Source organism: Aulostomus chinensis, chromosome 9 (assembly GCF_037954235.1).
Source record: "Aulostomus chinensis isolate RoL2024-O1b breed Wild chromosome 9, RoL_Achi_v1.0, whole genome shotgun sequence".
In the NCBI taxonomy this organism is placed as follows: domain Eukaryota; kingdom Metazoa; phylum Chordata; class Actinopteri; order Syngnathiformes; family Aulostomidae; genus Aulostomus; species Aulostomus chinensis.
The window spans coordinates 24,445,438-24,467,190 of NC_141328.1; the positions used below are offsets into that span (position 1 = coordinate 24,445,438).

The 21,753-nt window shown below is 40.7% G+C and overlaps 2 protein-coding genes across 10 annotated transcripts in view; one reads left to right on the top strand and one right to left on the bottom strand.

The window, feature by feature from the left end:
• Positions 1-474: 474 nt before the first annotated feature.
• LOC147256454 (epithelial membrane protein 3-like) lies at positions 475-6,009 on the bottom strand. 2 transcript variants are annotated; one of them, XM_086214458.1, is made up of 6 exons: positions 5,896-5,980; positions 4,371-4,528; positions 3,340-3,430; positions 3,149-3,251; positions 2,906-3,046; positions 475-1,029 (listed from the first exon to the last, which is right to left on the bottom strand). In XM_086214458.1, exons 3-6 carry the CDS (start codon positions 3,415-3,417, stop codon positions 854-856), a joined length of 498 nt encoding a protein of 165 aa, XP_086070584.1. In that variant the 5' UTR covers positions 3,418-3,430; positions 4,371-4,528; positions 5,896-5,980; the 3' UTR covers positions 475-853. The 2 variants fall into 2 exon arrangements, with proteins under 2 accessions (XP_086070584.1, XP_086070583.1); XM_086214457.1 differs by having other exon boundaries at positions 4,371-6,009.
• The window catches only part of ccdc30 (coiled-coil domain containing 30), a 28,704-nt gene continuing 12,459 nt past the window's right edge, over positions 5,509-21,753 (top strand). For 4 of the 8 annotated variants that reach the window (XR_015117927.1, XM_086214447.1, XM_086214453.1 and 1 more), the window contains exons 1-26: positions 5,509-5,601; positions 6,923-7,138; positions 8,543-8,725; positions 8,948-9,047; positions 9,184-9,374; positions 10,632-10,788; positions 11,160-11,231; positions 11,640-11,755; positions 11,835-11,953; positions 12,050-12,242; positions 12,483-12,581; positions 13,607-13,735; positions 13,904-14,041; positions 15,331-15,509; positions 15,668-15,905; positions 16,111-16,218; positions 17,067-17,237; positions 17,461-17,670; positions 17,993-18,150; positions 18,258-18,423; positions 19,158-19,279; positions 19,374-19,515; positions 19,726-19,862; positions 20,336-20,453; positions 20,631-20,683; positions 20,855-21,050. Coding sequence is in view for 7 of the 8 variants with exons in the window: in XM_086214447.1 (XP_086070573.1) it covers positions 7,124-7,138; positions 8,543-8,725; positions 8,948-9,047; positions 9,184-9,374; positions 10,632-10,788; positions 11,160-11,231; positions 11,640-11,755; positions 11,835-11,953; positions 12,050-12,242; positions 12,483-12,581; positions 13,607-13,735; positions 13,904-14,041; positions 15,331-15,509; positions 15,668-15,905; positions 16,111-16,218; positions 17,067-17,237; positions 17,461-17,670; positions 17,993-18,150; positions 18,258-18,423; positions 19,158-19,279; positions 19,374-19,515; positions 19,726-19,862; positions 20,336-20,453; positions 20,631-20,683; positions 20,855-21,050 (3,510 nt within the window). In the remaining variant the exon portion in view is untranslated. The remainder of the gene's footprint in view (positions 5,602-6,922; positions 7,139-8,542; positions 8,726-8,947; positions 9,048-9,183; positions 9,375-10,631; positions 10,789-11,159; positions 11,232-11,639; positions 11,756-11,834; positions 11,954-12,049; positions 12,243-12,482; positions 12,582-13,606; positions 13,736-13,903; positions 14,042-15,330; positions 15,510-15,667; positions 15,906-16,110; positions 16,219-17,066; positions 17,238-17,460; positions 17,671-17,992; positions 18,151-18,257; positions 18,424-19,157; positions 19,280-19,373; positions 19,516-19,725; positions 19,863-20,335; positions 20,454-20,630; positions 20,684-20,854; positions 21,051-21,753) is intronic. The other 4 variants (XM_086214450.1, XM_086214451.1, XM_086214449.1 and 1 more) reach the window with 4 other exon arrangements.

Genomic DNA, 21,753 nt, shown 5'->3' on the forward strand with positions numbered 1-21,753 from the left:
TCAAGGAAAACCCTGGCTCACCCCAGGATGCCATCCAATCATCATGCAGTCAACAGAGAGTAGCCACTCTGCTCACAGCACATCTGACTACATTTCCCTGAGTGTCCCCCCAGTGAGTGACTCACTCAGTGACTGCCTGAGTTGCTTAATTTGTGGCCTTCTGGCCCCATCCTCAGGCAATGAGGCAACAAAAATTAGCTAATGATGCTAATGTTACAGCTTGTGTTTGTTATGGAAATTAGGTCATGTGTTTCCCTCTAATGGTAAAGGGCTAAAATTGTAATTTTTGAATCAAACATTATAATAACAACTTTATGGATTTAAATGTATTTTCCATTTTGTTTTAATTTATTCAAACCAGAAGTATATTAAATATCAATACATGTCAAGTGTCCAATCATGAAAATATATGTTTTAGGTTTGCCAAGAATATGTGTTGAAACAAAAGGATTCAAACCTTTTTCTTTCTTTTTTTTTACAAGAAATTTATTGTAAGCAGTTAAAACAGATTCTACAGATGAGCTTTAGGTACAAAAATATACAATTTCCCACTTGCTCTCTTGAAATGAAAGGTAATAAAGTCATTTATTCAACTACAGTACTTTTTAACTACAAAACCAATATACTAACACAAACTAATATATATATATATATATATATATATATATATATATATATATATATATATATAAAATTATCACAAATACATAATTATTTCAACCAAAGCCTGAGTAAAAATCATAACATAAACATAATCAAAAATAATAAAAGAAGCATTTTTGATGAAAAAGGAGTCAGGCCAGTTTTATCTGTGGATTATCAATTACGGATGATATTGCCTTCCTTTATCTGATCACTCTTTTTTACGCAGGTGGACGTATATTATGCCGCTACAGAGCAGCAGGGGGACACAAACCCAGGCCAGGATGAAGCAGTAGCCAAAATGTCCTGAAGTCAACTCTCTGGAGTCCTGCAGGATTTCCTTGTTGTGCAATGTGTAGATGAGCGCTGCAGAGAAGGCTGTCAAGCCTGAAGAGAAGCATAAAATCTCTGATTTAGATACGTTTCCCCTATAAGGACATTATTAACATTCACCAAAGTTAAAGACAAAAACAATCGCAGTTCTTGGATTATAAGCTCATCCATCCATCCATTTTCAACTGTTTATCCTGTTAAGGGTCGCCAGGGTTGGGTGGGGGGGTGGAGCCTGTCCCAGCAGTCCTCAGGTGAGAGGCGGGGTTCACCCTGGACAGGTCACCAGTCCATCACAGGGCCAACACATAGAGACAGACAACCATTCACACTCACATTCATACCTACGGTCAATTTAGAGTCTGAATTAGCCTCGTCCCCTCTTGATGTCTTTGGACTGTGGGAGGAAGCTGGAGTACCAGAGAGAACCCACACAGGAACAAGGAGAACATGGAGACTCCACACAGAAAGATCCTGTGCTCCAGCCAGGGCTCGAACCCAGACCCTTCTTACTGTGAGTGACAGTGCTGACCACTGCACCACCGTGCCACCCACTAAGCTCATACAACCAATGCTAAATGTCGGGCAGTAAAATGCAGATGTGGAAGAAGCACACAATTAATTTGCTTAACTAAAGTATAAGTACTCAATAAAATAGATCTCTGGTAAAATACTCCACTCAAATTTTTACTCAAGTAAAAATGGAGAAGTATTTGAGATTGAGTTAATTAAGTATAAAAAGCCAGTGCTCATCCTACTTGATAGTGATGTATTTTAGTGCTTATGAGCATTCAAATCCTCTAAACCCCTGACTGCTACACTTTATGTTAGTGGTTTGTTTTCCAGTTTTGCTGCTCTGATTCGTGTCCTCTTGAAGTTGTTAGACACTAAATTTGAGAGTACATTAAAAGTACATGTATACAAGTACATATATGTACACTGCACATCAGGTTTTGACATGATTTCTATGCCAATTCTTTTTCTTCAAAGTTCTTGTAGGTTCAGATAAATGTAGCAAAGTAAAAAATACATTTAGTTTGAAGTACAGTGGAGAAAAAGCACAAAGTCCCCCTAAATACAAAGGCTCTAATACAGTACAGGTACCTTAATCATTGTATGTAAGGAAAAATACTGAGAAGCTTTCAACATTTGGTAAAGTTACTGAAACAAAAACATTATAGGGGGGTGAACGCAGTGACATTATTGCATGACAATACCAATGTTTTTCTTGGTTTTTTTTTTACATCTGGATGTGATTGTAGTCTCTATATTGAATGTTATTCATACAAACAACTCAACTTAAAAAAAAAAAGTTTCGTCACCATGAATGTATGTGCCCATTTGTGATCCCAATGAATTGTAAATGAACTCTATTAATAAATAATCTTTTCTACCTCAACAGCACTCACAGGTCTTTACAATGTCACCTCATTTATCCAGTTACACACAAACACAAACACACACACACACACACACACACACACACACACACTGATGTGGAGGCAGCCATGCAAGGCACCAACTGACTCATCAGGAGCAATTAGGGGCTCAGTAACTTGCGCAAGGACACTTGGTCTCCAGGGTAGGGGAGGACGAACCAGTTACCAGACTGCTAATCTACCTCCTGAGCCACACAGCCCCATAATGAGCATCAGACGTACAGCTGATCCACCATAATTTATCAGATTTAAATGGATTCAAGTAAAGGAAGAGACATGATGATTTTGTGCTGGTAAATTAAATGATACAGGCACACCAAACACAACTTTGCAGGAGAGGATTCTGTCGTTTACCTGCATCGGGAACTACTTCCTGAATAATTTTGCTGTACCTCAGTGTGAATGTCAATCAATTTTCAGATTTTAGACGTGCACTTCCAGTCTCACTTTGGAAAAGAGCTTTTTTTTCATGACATATTTCACGCCACTGTTACCTGCAAAGACTTGACACAGTCCTGTGAAATAGAAGAGTCCACCCTTAGACATGGTGAACAGCTGACCCAGGAAGACCAAGAAGGACACAGAGGAGAAGACCACCGAGAGAACCATCAATACCTGAACTGCCTGAAGCCATTCTGTGAAGGGAAGCCATTTTTAAATTCAAACTTTATATATATATATATATATATATATATAAATACATGTTGCCTTTTTAAGATGACATAATAATACATTACCAGTTTCTTTGGAGGATGAACACAACCATGTCCCCGTGAAATTGTCAAACCTGCAGTTGTACCACAAGTCCGAGTTCTCCATCCCATCCCACACCCACCAGGACTTAGAAAAAGAGATTTTAAACATGAGTCACAGGGTGGGTGATGATGTGTTTCAGTATCTAAATAAATGAATGATTATGTGTCTATACCTTCTCCATGGTTGCGATGAACAGCATGGCCAGTGTGATGAGATGCAGCAGGGTCACAAACATAAGCAGGTATGCCATTTTTTTTAAGTTCCTGCAAACAACATAATCTCAATTCCAGAGAGACTTCATCCAATGTGCAATTTATCACGGAACTAGTGAGGGACCAATTTAAACTGTTTGTTGTTTCAATAAGAGTTGGGGGACTTTCCTGTTTTCCTTTCGACCACAACATGGAATGACCGAGTAGCTTAGTATAGTAAAGTCTATGTTGTTGCTTGAAAACAGAGTGCTATGAGTTATTTCTGTAACTTTGGCTGCCCTGTGTGTTGCCATCATAAAGCCTGAGCCTAAAGGGCCTGAGCAGCTCCATCGAGGGCCAAAATATTTACCCAAATAACCTCTCCACCCCTTTGAATACTTATTTTCACATTATGCAGGGTAAACACGCACATTTGGACTTCATTAAACTTAGAGGAAATTGAAGTCCAAGGAAAAGCCAGTTAAACCTATTTGACATTCTATACACTGGCTGTGTACGTGCAAACACTCAAGAAGCCTCTGTAGCTTTAGTGGCAAGAAAGTCAGCTTTGAAATAAGTGGGCACATGGTAGAAAAAAAAGAAATAGAGGGAGGATGAAATTATCTGAGTAGATCTTTATCTATAGGAGAGGTCCAACTTGGGTGGGTGGCGGGTGAAATTATGTCATTAGACTAGAGTTTGCCCATCAAAGGAAAAGCGAAAGAAGGTAATCTTTAAAAATGAATCAGATGTTAATTCAAAGAACCTGTCACGGAAGAAGTGAAAATTTCAAATATGATGTGTAAAACCCATGACCTTACGTTGTATCGCTATTGGATAATTTATTTTAATATGGAACACAAAATGTGAGACTGAAGTATAATTTTGAAACACATTTTTAGAATGCATGTAATATTGAGAGATCTTACTTTCCAAAGACAGCACCCCTGAAGAACCTTTTAACAAGATATTCACTGACATCGGATGAAAAGTCTAAGAAAGGTCCACTTACCTTGAGTATTTGCTGTCTCCGTTCAGATCTCAGGGGCAGCTTCACCACTCTGCAACATTGTGCCCCTCTAGGTGGTCCTCTCCTTTCTGGTTTTGCCACACCCCTTTTATTTTCTCAGTCCCTCCATCAAAACTTTCCAAGGAGAACGCCTATTTCCTCTGTGCAGAACAGAGCTCCCTTTTGCTCTGCCTCATAGTCCCACAGTACATCACCATCCAAATTTACTCCCAATTGGTTCCACCCACAGGGCAGTGGTAGCACACAAAAACCACATGAAAACACAACCTTAGTCAACAGGCCACTCTTCAGAATATATTATGAGTAATCTAACACATTCCATCCATTCACGATCTAAGTATTGCATAGTTAGATGTGAAGGATTAACATACAGTTGAAAAATTGTTGACATTGTTGGCATTCAGAGAACCCCGAGATCATGTGGGTGGGACACAGTGAGCAAACATGTAAGGTTAGAGCAGGATAACAATAAAACAGCAAATTACAAACTTTCAAAACATAAAAAACACATTAAAATCTATGTAAAAGACAAAAGAGATGAGAAAAAATAACAGGACTTAATGAAAATGTTATTTTGAAAAAGTAGCCAACATACATTGTGCCATAAAATGTAAGAATTGTATAAGTGAGAGGAAAATACTACAATAACAGCAAAATCCTCATTCAGTCTTCAAAAATTCATGCAATCCTCATAGCAGAAGGGAAATCACTGTTTAAGTTTGTCTCCCCCTTGTGTTTTCATCAAGAAATGGGTGAAAACAGTAACGCTACGTAGAGATGACACAGTGCCAATGTGCAAACATATTTATATATATGTAAACCAAAAACTTCTCTATATATCAAATGAGAATTTTTGTTTTTAATTGTTTGATGGTGGTTAAAGATGATTAAGGTTTGTACATCTCCACTAAATGCGTTTATAGGAAAAGCCTGGCTGGGACTATTTCAGTTAGTCAAGGTCTAAAATTGGTTTTGGCACAATCATTTCAAATGATATTCCAATAAGTATTTTCTCTACTAAAAAGACAAAAACGACGCAGTCATACAACAGCAACACCCAATTTAAACAAAAACGGTTGCATTTTCCCCGTTTGATTGTCCCCTGTATCTGTGTAGTGGTACGCTCCGTTGCCTAGGCGCTAGGAGAAGCCAATTCACCTCACCACGCCTGTTCTTAGCGCTAAGCTATCTTATCGCGGTCACCTCTTGATGGGTGAGTAAAACAGTAACTGCAAAATGTAAACACGTCGTTGTTTAAGCACGAGTGTCCCTGTATTACCAGGAAAACAGAACGGTGTTTCAGCCGAGCGACCACCGGAGACAGCTACGGCTAAATTACTGCTAACGAGCTAGCGTTAGCGGACCACTGTTAACTTTGGAACTAACTTTGATAACAAGCTAGCTAGTGCTGCTCGTTGTCAACGGCTGTCTAATTCGGCAGTTTATTTCTACTAGCAATACTTAATTTGCAAATGTGAATTTAAATAACAAGAAAAAATATTCTTACGAGTGAGCTTGCGTGGCTTAAAGGAATGCTGTTGTCCTACAAAACCCCTCGTTTGCTCCTCCTCGTCAGACATTTTGTAGGGGAGCTTGTTGGGGAGCTCGGGGAAATAAAGATAATAAACCCTTTATTGGGTGTTAAGTTATCACTTATTGTGAAGAGCAGGCGCGTCAGCAAGTCAGTTGGTAACGTTATATAATCAAGGTTCACAAATGTAAGCATGGGAACGTCAGTTGGAAATGTTCCCTTTTAAATCCTTCTAAAATAGACAATATGCCATAGATTTAGGCTTTGCAAGGTTTCAGGGGATTTATCATAACTAAGTGTGCAGTGCTTATTTAGGATCACTCAGCTAGTCTTAATTTCATATGTGGATTTTTTATATGAATAACATACATGTATTGGATTGAATTGGGGCTCTTCAGTATGTCTATTGAATATCAATATCGTGATAGTAGACTAAATATAATCCGTATTGAGTATAGTGATGGCATTCTGTTGGTTTTATAGGCTAGACTACAGTGAAGAGATTTTCTGACTGTACAAGACTCCCCTAGCTGTTCTCATATTTGCATTTACACACTTACAACCACAGTAGTGAGGATCATTTTTTTATATTAAATTGTAATGATTATTTGTGAAGAAGCAATGTTAGTCATCCCTGCATCTGAACCACAATATCAACATCAAGGCATCATGAAATATTTTCTCCATATCACCCACTTCTAGAGTGAGTGTATGTATATTATTAGAAGAAAGAAATGGAAGTTCGTTTATGGAAAAATCTTGTGACTCGTGTAGAGGGGATAGAATTAAGTGAGGGTCTACTTCTTCCTACTTCTTTTCAGGCTTGTAAACTGGTTAGTATTTTTGCTGTTAAAGTATTTCTTTTGTTGGTTGTTTCTTGTTCTTTACATGTTAGAAAAAAAAGTATTTCAATCAATTTTAAAAGGAAAAAAGTCTTCAAAGTTGGCTACAGGTCCCATATGACTGGCCAGAATTGCTCTGAAGTGCCTGTTGTCTTTTACAGGAGCTATAATGGAAAGGAGACGCTGTCATTGGTGAAATGCAACAACAATGGCAGTGACGAAGACTGGAGATGTATTTATCTTTGTTATACTATTTCAAACAGAGTTGCTAGGTTAAATTGTTGCTTGGAATCAGTATTTTCATCACTAAGGAAAAGGTTCATCAGTCACAGATGCAGCTTCCTCCAGCTTAATGTGTGACCATGGACCATGAGGAGGTAATGTTCATTTGCTTACACTGCTGATGCTTAGTGTTTAACACCAGAAGTAACTGTTATACATCATTTAAAGAAAATATTAGTACCCACACGGTTTGGTTAACCTTGTTTTGTTATTCTCTGAGGCTTTTATTCCATCAACTACAGAGTGTGATAGCTGTTTTTAATTGGTCATCTGGAAAACAAATGTTTTATGAATGATTTTAATTTCAAAGTTGCTGAAATTATCATTATTACATTTAAAAAGGTTAAACTAAGGTCAGATTATTAAATCCTCTAAGTATTGCGGTTTGTATTTTCATCCAATTTTGCTTTGTGAATCAAATTCTTTTACACACCTTGATTGGTATTGTTTCATATTTGATGACGGTCTCGGTTGACTTGATTCAATTGGATCATTCATTGTGTTTGCACATCTCAAGAATTTATGCTGCTGATGTGATTGGTAACTTGGGATGGGAATGAATCAGATTTTATCAATGATGACAATGCAGTTGTCATTTCTGCTTGCTGGTCTGATTCCTTGTTCTTTCCTGGTCAGTTTTTACTGTGGAAAAAAGGCCACACAGATTTTTAAAAAATCTCTTTGTAGAAACAGAAACAAAGAAGAAATATTTGAGATTAAACGCATCCATGTTTTCATATAATAGACATATGATGTTGTCCTGCCTGCTTGCATTTCTAAACTATGAGGCATGCAATATCATTCTGAGACTTACACGTTACAGAAAATGTTTCAGTGTTTTTTCAAAATGTTACCATATATATTGTTACCACAAAATCCTATAAAGTTTTAAATCTATTCCCCCACCTCGAGCTCATAGACATAAAAATGTAGACAGTTGGTGGGATGTTTAAATATGACAGACACATGAGACCTGATACCACATGAGACAATATGTTCTGTGTTGTTGCAGCAGTAACCACTCCTGGACGGTCATTCAGGATGGGAGGGTGGGGGGGGGGGAGTCCTGCTCATATTACACTGTCTGCAAAGTACAGTATTGAATTCAATGACAGGTGTTTAGTACTGGTATGCCATCCTAATGCCGTGTCTGTCTCAAGGATCTGCTTTCAGTGAGATTGACAACCTTGATGTTGAAGACTTTTATTAACACTCGAGTTTGCAAGCTAGTTTTCCTGAATGCCTTCAAATATTTGTTGTTTTTTTAATGTTGGTATGGTAGTTGATGCTCGTACAAAATAGACTGTAACAGTAAATTTGTGTATATGTAACACTTGGTGAGAGCCCTTGCTTGCTTATTCAGAAACTAGCTCAATATTTGGATCCATTGGGTTTCCTCACAGTGTTGAGATGCCTTTCTTCCTCAAATCTTATTAGCTGAAGCTTAATTGCTCTTAATATATTGGCATCAAGACATTCACCACCTAGTGGGTCTTCAGGTGCGGACAGAGCTGGACCAGATTTCTGTACGCCTTCAGAGTGATGGTTTGCCTCCAGGAGCCACTCAAGAGGAGCGGCTGCGCCATCTTTGGCGGCAGCTGCTCCAAAGCGAAACAAAGCTCCAGTCATCCATCCAGGAGCTGCACACCTTACGCACCCAGCAGGCCAATGAGATGAAGGAGGTGAGGCATTATGCAATCTTTGCTCATTCTTTACACTAGTTGTTGTCTGACTAGAGGTATAAATGATCTAACAAAGTGTGCTCCTCCTTCTCATAGAATCAGACATAGAAACATAGCCGTAGCCCATGACTGGAGATAATACTGTCACACTTCTCTGAGATGGCTACTGACATGGTGTGTCAGTCACAAACCAATTAATTTTTGAATTTGTTTTTCTATCAGGTGGAGAGCTATGTTGCACATATTCGTGGACTGACTGCAGGCTATCAGAAAGATAATGAACAACTGCGACAAGAGCTGCACCAACTCAGACAGCAGCAAGGTGATTTCAGTGCACCTGTCGTCAAGTCTGGTTTGCTAAAACCTCTGAGGGGGCAATTTTAAACAATGTTGTGAATTCACTAGTTCTTTTCAATTCACAGTCCTCCATGATAAACTGAAACTCTGCTTTCTTCCAGAGATTCAGAGCAAGGAGCTGGCAGAGATGTTAGCCCAGGAGGACCTTGGAGAGATGGGCCTGAGCAGCCCCAGTGAGCAGGTGGCGTACTTGCTGGTGGAAAGAGCTACGCTGTTGGAGAGGCTAGAAGCTGCTGAGAGGAAGTTGGACTGCCAGAGTCTCTCGGGCAGCTTAAGAGACGTCCAGCTACAGGTAAATGAGTCTAGGGGGTTGCATCCGCGATGTGTGAATTCAAACGTAGACAAGTTTGAACCAAAGTTCTCCCTAGGGACTGAATTTATGCATTACTAACATTTTGAGGGTTACGACTTAAATCTTACACCAAGCTCTCAGTAAGTGTAAAGTTCTCAGTAGAGCCTTGTGAAAGGGGGATAATTAGGAGGATGAGGAGAAAATATACCATTACTTATATGTTGTAGTTTGATAGTTTCACCTCTCATTGTGCCTGTTATTTGACATTATCTGATGTTGTTGGTTATAATTATCACCTAATCATAATACATTGTCCCAGCTTTTTGTAGTTTTAGGGTGAGTAAAGGCAATTTTTTTTATCCGTTAGCCTCTTTGCTGTTGTGCAGCTAAGTGTATTAAAAACAAATGGATACAAGAGACAGCACAGTCATATCACAGTCTTAAGAACGATGCTGTTGACATCAGTCTAATGAGCTTCAATGGAGGGTTTAATGTGGACTTGACACCCTACATTAAGGGACAAGGGCTGCTAGGTTGCAACAATTCCTCGTATGAAAGGCACTACAGAAATGGACTTTAAGTCAAATTTTCAAATGAAGCTGCTCTACAGGCTTCATCGTGTACCGAAGTGTTTTTTATGCACTATAAACTTGGTCGGGTGCAGAATGCACCAGATTGGTACCTCTCTCCTCCCCCTTTGGTCTGAATAAGTTGATAGTTATGTACTGCATTTGTGCACGTTTCCTCTCAGCAGGGTTCCCAGACTCCATGGAAGAAACTGTTTGGGCTGCGCAGGTCGGGTCAGAGCAAACACAATATTACCCCTGTAGGTCCCCTCCATCGCAGCTTATACTAACCTAACTAACACAAAAGTCATTACTAAAAGCTAAACGGTTGCATCAGTGGCTGGTTTCAGAGGGGTACTACATTCCATGATACCTGCATGACCACAAAATGAAGGCATGTCACTTCTCTCACTAACGCACCTGTCAGTGTAACTCTGAATTAACTGGCAGGAGCCCACTAGGGTGGATGGGCATGTCACAGGTGACAGCACGTGTACTTTTTGTATGACTTGATTTTCTTTGCAGGTGAAGTGTAATGCTGAGACAGGATATTAACTCGCTTGCTCCTTTGCAGGGTGACGATCAAAATGCATGTCTCTGACAGCAGCATGTTGGCCCCCTCGCATCTCCAGTCGCTATTTGCACCAGGTCCTCCCACTGTAACCATTCATGCCTCATTCTGTAACGTCAGGCTCACAGCGAAGAGATTTCCCGAGAGAGAAATGAGCGTCAGCGGCTGGAGCGGGACTTGGAAGAGGCGTCAAGCAGGCTGGCGATGGCTCATCAGGATATCCGAAGACTCAACAATGAACTAGATGTTGCCAAAAGTAACAACCTAGGTCTAAATGGTATGTTGCAAACACTGACAGTATGTTTTCCTAGATTGTATGGCTCTATAGAAGATATATTGATTTTGTACATTGATGCTGCTTGAGGGTTTGCAATGAAATATACAAAGTATCCACAGATGCCATGATTGCAGCCGCAGAGGCAGGTTTCTTTTCACTGTCACGCATGTTTAGTGTTGCATTTACTCAGTTCAAATGTCAGTGTAGCACAGTTAGGCAGCAACGTTACCCTCGATTCGTGTGTGTTTTTAAGTGGAACTGCTATATTGTAGCCAACTGTAGGAAGTTAATGGCAAAAAATATTGTCTTTAAAAAGCGCAAAGCCTATTTTGTGCTTTATGAAATTAAAAAAAATCTGCTTCTAATCTCAGGGTCTGAGCTTCAGGGAACAGTCCAAGAAGTAGAGAATCTGAGGAAGGAAGTGGAAAAACTGAAACACTGTGGTGAGACAGACTTGGGTGTGAATTTGAATACTAGTATTCGGTTTTAGAACCAAAACATAGACTACTGGAGGTTTTTTTTTTAACTTTTCCTCTAATTTTGATTGATACATTGGCTGATTAACTCCTGATATAGTCAGGACATTCATTTGATTCAGTTTCCTGAGTATCATTTTTATTTCATCTGTTTCATGTTTCCCATTGTTTTAGAAAATAAGGTACTACCTCATTGTCACATTGAGATAGGATGTCATCTAAGAGGACAGTGGTTAGGATTCAGATGACAGCCATAGCTAACAATGACTGAGATTTCTAGAATTCTGCTTGGATAGCTTTAATACTTCATCAGACGTTGATACCAAAGCAGGCAAATATTTTGTTGAGATATTGATTGATTTTGTCTTTTTGCAGATATGATGAACCTGCAGAGAACCAAAGAGCAAAATGACAGATTAGATGCTGAAAACAGAAGTCTGAGGGAGAGATTGTGTATTGTAGAGAGGGAAAAGAATAATCTCCATGACCAGGTCAGTGTTTTTCTGAATATATCACTTTCAATATGTACATTATGGAGCAGCTTAGCATTGTGTGGTGTTGTTTGTCCAGGTGGTAAAGAATGAAATAGACCAAGAGGCCACTGCCAAAGAGGAACGATCGAACAAGAGCATTTGCAGTGAACCACAAAGCACTCTGTCAGCTAAAGAAAAGGAGCTCATTCACAAACGGTAAACATGGATTCCTCAACTGCTTCCAAGTAAAGGGTGTGATGAATGACTGCTCAACCTGCTCAGTCTGATGTGAAACATCCTCCTGCTCTGAAGGTGTCAGGCGGCAATGGAAGACCAGCTTGTGCAGGTGAAAGAGCTGGAACGGCAACTTCAGAGGCATCGCAAGGAGCAGGAGGAGCTGGTGGAGAGGAATGAGGAGCTGGAGGCCCTGCTGGGTGAGGCCCAGAATGCCAGCAAGGAGGAGAGGCATCGCCATGATGGGGAACTAGAGGGACTGCACAGAAGGGTAATAAACAATGCTAAAGTCTTTCTTAAACCTGTATGGACCTCGGTGGATATGGGATATATTACTGACAGTTAAATTCTCAAAATAAGGATCTTGAATAAAATGTTTATTTCACCTGAAAAGTAATTTAGTTTAACCAACATCAATTATATTGATCTTTCATTAGAAGAATGCAGAAAGTATAATGGGTTGTAGAACTTGGGTTGGAAAGGTTCAGAATGACCTGAACTGGTCCTGCAGATCAGAAGCCTGGAGGCAGAGTTGAAGAAGCAGGACACCCAGGAAAAACTGTTAAAGAACGGAGAAGAGGTCAAATCTACTGAGTCCTACTTACAGCTGGTAAGAAAGCTCACTCTTGAATATCACTGGTTACATTTACATGGAAGGCAGTATTTCAGTATTGACCAATTTAAAACACAACACATGGTCCAGTCTCCAGCAGGTGTTACAGTTTTCAGCATTGCATCATCGTCTTCCTCTTATTCCTTACTAGTAAGGGTCGTGGGGGGGCTGGAGCCTATCCCAGCATCTACGGGCGAGAGGCGGGGTTCACCCTGAACAGGTCGCCAGTCCATCACAGGGCCAACATACAGAGACGAACAACCATTCACACTCACATTCATACCTACGGTCAATTTAGAGTATCAATCAGCCTAGTCCCCAAATTGCATGTCTTTGGACGGTGGGAGGAAGCTGGAGTACCCGGAGAGAACCCACGCAGGCACAGGGAGAACATGCAGACTCGACACAGAAAGATCCCGCGCCTGAGCTGGGACTCGAACCCGGAAACTTCTTGCTGTGAGGCCACAGTGCTGACCACTGCACCACCGTGCAGCCCCTGTTTTCAGCATTATCAGAGAGAAAATATTAAAAAGAGATCACATTGCAACATGAAATGATTTCAAGTCAAATTCTGGAGGGAAACTGCTGATGTAGAATGTTGGGAGGAAATGTCTTGAGGCATTAGTCAGATTTGGCTCTGTAGCAAATGGGAATATGAGTGGAATATTCAATTGCAAACTCAATTAAACTCCATCAAAATATTGTCTTATATACCGGGAGCTGAATAGTTTGATTTTTGCCATCCATGCAAATGTAGCCATTGATGATGTCTCTTTCGTGTTCATTTCACAGAAGCCATGTTATCAACACATTTACTGCAACTTTATTTGAAAATGTTGACAAGAAAAGCAGTTGTTATGCTCATTTAAAGCATGGGGTTCTTTAAGTTGAATGGTTTGGAAGTAGAAACAACCTTTGAGAATTAGTTTAGACATAGTGAGCGTGTGCATAAAAGTGAGTATGTGTACTTAAAATTCTATGACTCACGAATACACTGTGTCCCCCTTGCACTGTGTATGAAGCATCTGAGGGACAGCAGCCAGGAGAGAGTGGCTCTGCTAGAAGCTCGTCTCACTGAGGAGAAGGACTGGAGGAAACAGCTGGAGCTGGATCTCAGTGCTGCCCGTGCTGCCTTTAAAAAAGACAAGGAGGTAGACACTAAATTATATTTAATGCTTCATCTGACTGTGCAGAAAAAAACGCATATATTGGGTAAATAAATGTTCAATGTAGACCTGTATTTTTTTTTTAAATCAAGAATATTGTTTACCAGTAAAAATACAACCTTTAAAACTGTTGGTCATTTTCAATCTTGCTAGGCTTTGCAGATAAGTGAGCGCGAGCTGAAGAAGCTGAGACTCGAGGTCAACAGCCTCCGGACTGAATGCCAACAAGGGAAAACGCTCATCAAGAGTCTTAACCAAGTCAAGGGGGAAAAAGCTGTTCTGGAGGAAAAGGTTTGTCTGTTCACACGCTGACACTGGACATATATCGGTGATTCAGTTTTTACTGGATAGTTAACTGGAAACATCGGGTGCTTCAATCGCAACCTGTTTTTTTTTTTACTTCAACCATTAAGTGCCAGAAACAACTTTTTTATACAGTCAGAGACAGCAGGACCAGAGAACCCCTTTTCTCCTTTTCTCTAGCTACTTAGACCATGACATGCTATACTAAAATTATCTCATCAACCAACAGATTAAGGGGTTAATAAAAGGAAATTATGGGTCATCCATGTTTTTATTTCCTTCAGACAGGCCTCCAGTTTAGTCAGCTGATTTGTTTCATGTCGATGCATGGATGAGTACAGCTGCGTATCGTCTGCATAACAGTGAAAATAATCAAGTGTTTCCTTATAATGTGATCTCGAGGTATAGGGGTATAGGGTGAAGAGGACTGGTCTAAGCACAGACCCTGGTGGAACACTATAAATGACTGTAGTGGTTCCAGGGGGTTTATCATTAGTGAGCACGAACTGAGATCGACCTAGTAAATATGACCAGAACCAATTTAGTGCAGTTCGTTTAATGATCTAATAAGACCAGCACAGGGACCAGTCCCTCATCTGATGCTAGTAGGAGGTCATTGGTTACTTTGACTAGTGCTGTTTCTGTGCTATGATGAATCCTGAAACCTGACTGGAAATCCTCTAATAGGCTGTTGCTGTGGAGAAAGTCACAGTTGTTTAGCAACTGCTTTTTCCAGAATTTTAGAGAGAAAAGGAGGATTTGATATTGGTCAAAAGTTGCCCAAAACGTCTGGATCCAGGGTTGTGTTTTTGAGAAGGGATTTATTTACTGCTACTTAAAAGGACTGTGGGACGTAACCAGATAACAGCGACACATTGATCATATCTAAGAGAGAAATGCTAACGAGGGGTAGAGACTCTTTAAGCAGCTTAGTTGGAATGGGGTCTAGAAGACAGGTGGATGGTTTAGAGGAGGAAATTATTGTACTAAGCTCATGAAGGCTAATGGGAGAAGAACTATCAAAGTATGTGTTTAGTCCAACAGCTGCCTCTAAGGTTTCTGGGGTGAAGGTGCCGTGTTGTCAGGTGATGGCAGGAGGAGAAGAAGTTTCTCTCTATTAGTAGAATTTTGTCATTGAAGAATTACATGAAATCTTTGCTACCCAGGGAAACAGGAATAGCATTTAAATATTTTAACAGAGTGCATACAAAATTTTGCAGTTGCTGTGTTGTATACATTTTGACACTTGACACCATTCACGTGACTCTTATTTTCAGGTAGCCCAGATGGAGCGAGCCCACCGCCGGCTTCAGAGTGAGTTGGAGAGCCAGAAGGCCAATAACCAGACTCAGGATGACCTGCAGGGAAACAGGTTGCTGGTTAACCAGCTGCAGGAGCAGGCTGACCGGCTAACCAAGGAACTCAGCAGCCTTCAGGCTGCACACGACACACTGAGGTTGGTGTCCAAGATGTCGAACTATAAAGAGTTCAGTGTAGTAATACATTTAAGAACCAGTGGGTTGAGTTGAGCTGTAGGAACCACAACAGATACTTCTATCTCTGGGATGGCTGAATGGAGCTTATCTGTTTAACATCCATATGTATGCTTTCCAGGGAGGAGTTGGTTTGTGAGAGGCAGCAGACTGCTAAGCTCCAGGCCAAGCTGAGCTCCAGTGTCCAGAAGACAATCGCAGCTGAGGGGGACAAAGAAAGACTGGAGCTGGAGGTAGAACACCTGAAGCAGAAGCTGCAGAATATTCAAGAGCAGCTCTCTCTTAGAAACAAAGCTCTTAGTAACATCCAGAGGCCTGCTCATGAAGAGACCAGTCCAGAGGGGAAGAGCTTGGATCAGGTAAGTGAATTGCATGTCAGTAGATTTTTCTTCATAAAAAGCTTTATAAATCCAATCATAGTTTGACTGGTGAATTATTTAGCCGGGCAGAATCTCACAGACATCTTTTTCTTGCTGATATGAATCTATGTGTGGAGGAAGTCAGAACCATGCATCATTCATGTACTACTTGTGTGTGTTGTGTTGGCTGCTGTCATGTCTGAAGCAGGAGTTGGAGCGTTTGCAGGCCAAGCTGGCAGAGGAGCAGCAGCTTGCCTCTCAGTACCAACTGGCTTTGCAGGCACAGGTCAATGAACACCAGGCACACATCAAGGTACTTTTAGTCTAGTTTACAAGGTTCTGGGTATAACCTTGCCATTGACTAATTATTTTAGTCCACATTTTCCACCCTTCTGCTTTTTGCATGTTTGCATTTTCCAATTCAATTCAAATGTAGATTTTGCAAATGTAGAGTTTGCAAAAAGCAAGGCCTGCTTGCTTCATTTCAGTGAATAATGGTAATGTTACATTTAATTACAATTAGTTACAATTAATGTCAGAGATTATATTGCAAGGGTACCATTGCTGCATTCTGTGCTCAGAGCCACCCATGATGATAATGACTGGATTACTGAAATACACCCAAGACACAGGGCTTTTCTCTACCATAGCATCCTGTACTGGTATGGCACATTAAAAAGACTAAGGTACATCTCATCTATAATGGCCCGTTTACACCAAAGATTTGGAAAGAAAGAAGTTGAAACTGCAAGTACATTCAATGTGCCAGTCTGAAACGCAGCAACTTTCCTTGCAATTGTTTTGTCTCGTCATGAGTCTTAGGTGTTATCTGACTGCAACAGGATTTTCACATACCCATACATTTTAAATTATTTTATCATGTGATATCATGGAAAATTTGCGATCTGAATGAAATACCAAAGTAGATTAAAATAAGCTGAACTTTGCAGTCTGTCTTTCACATTCATTACCAATCATCAGGCCTCCCATTTCCTGTCAACATCAGTTCCATATGAACAGATTTTGTCTCTGTAATGATGGAGCGAATGAGAGATTGACTTCATGATTCAGCCACCAAAGATCTTAGCTTATCACTGATGTCCTGAAATCCTCAGTTCTCTTCAACATAAACTCAGCTCATTCTATCAATTCTGTCTTTAGTCTCAGGACACAGTGCTGAATCAGAAGACAGAGGAGGCCAAACAGATGAAGCAGGACCTGCAGAGGGTCCAGAATCTGTTTACCTCAGCTGAGAGAGAGCTGCGCTACGAGAAGGAGAAGAACATGGACCTGAAAGGACACAACACCCTGCTGGAAAATGAAAAACTGAAGGTTTGTATTTAATAACAGCATATTATTTGGAATTTCCTGAACATGTCAGACAGTTATTACTTCATCATCATATGAGTCATTGTAGTCTCGCTGTCACCTGTACAAATGCTGTTCAGGAGTATGAATGAAACTATATCTTCATAAGGGTGAGGGGTTGGTTCTTCAGAATTATTATACGAGTTGTTGTATTGATGTGTGATGGTCTGTGGTCTGCTTCCTGAAGCTTTGTGCAGAGCTGAACCAGGTCCAGGCCAAGCTGGTCCAGTTGGAGAAGAGAGTCCAGACTCAGGCGGCTGATCAAGAATGTCAGCAGCAGAGAATCAGGGAACTGGAGCTGGAGCTGGCACGCAATGCCACAAACCGCAGCACCACCACCAGTCTGCAGGAGGAGCTGCAAGCTGAGAGGGCACGGCTGATTGCTGCTGACAAAAAGGTCAGTGCCACTCAGGGCTTGTTGGTTCCGTGGTTAGACCAGTACATCAAGGTTGAAAATTAAGCCCTGAGGTGATTTTACTCACCAGCTCCTCCTCTGTTGTTTATGTACAGCTTGTCAGTGAAATCCCTGACATGGTCTTTGACTGGAATGAACACTTGTGTCCAGAACACTTAAACATTGTAGCCTAGCTAGTGAAAAAAAAATTTGAGATGTGATTCTGTCAGGGTTTTTTGTCAATATGTAAGCTATTTCTGAGATTGTAGCTTGTGTTTCTTGCTTGTTGCAGTCCATGAACCCTGTGGTTCTGTTGTGATGGCAGGTGTTGGAGCTGCAGCAGCAACTGAAGACGACTCAGCATCAGCTGCGCATGGAGGAAGCTCGGGCCAGCGAGAGCAGCCGCCTTGAGAGAGATAGTAGAGACCTGTCTGACACTTTGTCAGCTTTGAGAGCGCAGCAGCAGGAGGACCACATCTCCAGGTAACAGTGCTGCTGACACTCCCCACCTGAAACTTGGTCCCATTTGGAGGAGTAATATTTTAAAGTGAACCCAGTCATGTAAAAATGTTCTTCTCCTGTTTTCTCAGGAAGCTCTTAGAGCAGCGTGAAGAGGAGCTTCAGCAAAAGGTGCGCTCTCTACGGCTGAAGGAGACCTCACTCACCACGAAGAATGAAGAGCTCCTCCACCGTGCCCAACAGCTGGACACCCGCCTGTCCATCCTTGAGGCGGAGCTTAGCAAGGCCAGAGAGGAGGTAAAAGATTGTGTATTAATGTAATTTTTGATCAGACGTCGTTCGCAACAGGAAGCATCCAAAATATTGCTTATACAGTCTAAGGTCTTACATATATCACAATATCAGAAATTCCTCTCTGAACAGTGTCTTGATTTTTCAGTTACCATGTTCTAAAATATTGAAACAAAGAAATTAATCAAACCACTTGCCAGCGTACAGTGTTTTAAAATCTAATTCAAACCAATTGAAAAATAAGTGATTCATGATTAACTTCAATGGGAAAAATATCTAATTGACAGAACAGATGATAGTGAGATGCAGGTGCCAATAAAATAAGTACCAGGCCCTGCAGTACTGAGAAGTAACAGTACACATACCCCCAACACCGTGTTAAAATATGTGAAGTTCAGTTAAGATTCACTGAAAAAAGTCTGTTGGTTGATCTTGATTAACTTAGGTAAATGTTTTTTTTTTTATGAAACCACATAGCTTGTATGCTGTGGTAAATTTTGTCATGTATTTTTAAAGCCACTATTCCTGTATGTACACACAAACATTTCAAAGTTCCTCAAAGTCACTAGTAAAAATGTGTGTGAACCCTGTTAACTGCTGACCATATTTAATTTTTTTGAACATCAACTATTACGTCATGTTACTTGAATTCTGAGAACAAAAGTACATCTGTTTACCAAGCCTCAAGTGTGAGTTATCTGATTTGAATTGAGATCCTGTGTGCTGAATGTGTCCTCCAGGCCAGAGACAGTCAGACATCCAGCCACAGGCTAACGGAGGAGCTGGCAGCCAGCCAGCTGGAGTGTGACAAACTGCAGGGGGAGCTGCAGCAGGTCCTCCTTCAGCTGGATGCACATGTCAGGTTAGACACATGGATGGACACTGAATGTACTGATATGAATTAGAAACAATGTTGTAGTTTTTTCTGATATTTTTAGCTTTCTTCCTTAAACCAGGAAATACAATGACAAGCAGAGTCAGCACAAGATGAAGCTGCGTCAAGCCAAGCAGGTCTTCCTCAAAGTCACTGCACAGAGGGACAACACCATCCAGAGCCTGGAGAACGACCTGGCCCTGGCCTCCAAACTGTCACATCAGGTCAGACAAATGATGCTGCCAGCATCCTGTAATCGCAATACAGATGTAGGTGTAACATCTACTGTTCATAGAATACAGACTCCTTTTTCTTATAAATACTCATCAAGGGACATTAGTGTTTGCTTTTTTTTAGAGGTGAAACACCTGAAGTTGAAGTGTCTTGTAAACCCTGGACAATATTTATAACATGTAAAATACTGACAACTACAGCACAAAGAGAGGATTCAGAAAGTGATGGAGGAAAATGAGAAGCTTTTGGAGGAGAAGAGGATGCTCCTGCTGAAGATAAGCGAGGCAGAGGAAATGGGCAGCAACGGCATGAAGGCGGCATCCACAGTCCAGCACAGGTAACAACACAGGACTCACATTCACAGTGATTCTCAACATACATCGAACCAGTGAGCCAACGCCAGCAGATGTAGAGTGAAGAATTGTCTAGACATGCGGTGAGTGCTGTTGCAGTAGGAGGGCGTGAAGATATATGTGCTGCATGTCTTTCTGCAGCTGCAAATGTGGGATGTTTTAGTAATTTAGTATTCAATATCAACATGTTTTGATCTTTTGTGTTATCCTGTATCAGTGTGGCTGAGCTGCCTCAGACAAACACTGAGTATTAATCTGTCCACCTTGTTGACCACTGATTGAACAGGAAACTGATGTAGGAAACGGATTTGGAGATGGAGTGCAAAAATAGAACTAGGACCAGTGATGTAAATTTAAAAAATGTATACAAGCCACCTGCTGCTTATTGGTTTTTTTATAGGTTGTATGCTAGTGACTAAGAAGAAAACTGTGTGCATTCCAACAAAATCTCTTCCAGGGTCAACTTCTTAGAAATGGAAAACAGGCGACTACATGATCGGTCAATGAAGCTGTACGCTCAAGTCAGTTCTTTGGAGCGCCTCCTGAGGTACCAGCAGACGTGCTGCAGTCTGAAGGTAAAAACATGGCTCCTCACCCACTCATGTCTTGATGTAACCCAGACATCACACTTTCCAACAGTGGCTCTGATTTGTCAGTTTACTTTTGAGTGGAGTGGATCTTATGTCCCTTCATTATTTGTAAAAGAAGTCTTTGTTTTTTTGATTCTATTTTGTGGTTTTAATGTTCAACAGAATGCCAAGAACGTGCTGCCCTCTGAAGGCGTCCTGCAGGCATCTGCGTTGAGGTAAAGGGCAGTTAATTATTGTAGAACTCGTCTTTTTGAGTTTACATTAAGTAAAACATTTAATCTGAAAATCTGCTCCATTGTTTTCTTCAAATAAATTTCAAACTACTCAGCATTTGTTTGCGCTGATGGCAGTTTCTGTGTCTGTATTTCTTTCTGCTGTGTCACCAGCAGTATGGCCGGTTCCTACGATCCAGTGGACCTACTGGACTCAATCTGCCAAGTGAAGGTTGAGCACGTGGGGGACAGCACGCAAGCATCTGTCTCTACACAGCAGCTGTCAGAGCAAGGCTACCTGAACCTCACCTCCCCGCTAGTTTCTCCAGACGCCAAAGGCCCCCAGGAGAATCCTGACAACAGTGATAAGGTATGAGAGGTGCTGACACCTACCAGTGAGCTCGCAGCAAGAACAAGCGTCCACCATCTTCACTGGGATGCAGACTAAAAGGGATCTTTGATAAAATACAGTAATAATGAGAAAAGGGGGCTTCCACTGCAGTTAAACTCAGGATGATCTTTGTGGTACAGGGGATTTTTTTTTAGCACTTGTGCATGTTTCAGTCATGCATTTCTGTAAAGAAAACAAGTTAATTGTTGATTAGGTGGTTTGATTTGAAAGGTAATGACAGTCTTGTATAAAACATGTATCTCATTGGAAAACCTTTGGTCAGCTTTTGTGAAACATTAGTGATTATTTTGTATAGAATTATCCAGGAAACAACATTTTGGGTCGATGCAGCAAAGGTCAAAAGGACATTTCATGAGGGAGATGTGACTGAGGTCGGTTTACACTGAGCACTTTATAAAACGTCTTAGCCTTGACTATGTTTACATTTGCAGAAAAGTAGCAGTGAGAAATGAGTAATAGACATTTTTACCTTGTTTAAATGTAATAATGGCAGAGTTTTCTATGAAAAAATGCCTGTGGTGTTACACTATTATGGTTTTGTGAGTGAAATGATTTTTACAAGTGTGCAAATTCATACTGATATGAAACATTGATGATTTTGTGGCCACTCCCGTATTTACAATGTGCAGCATTGTAGTTTAAAAGGAAGAGAAAGCCACAA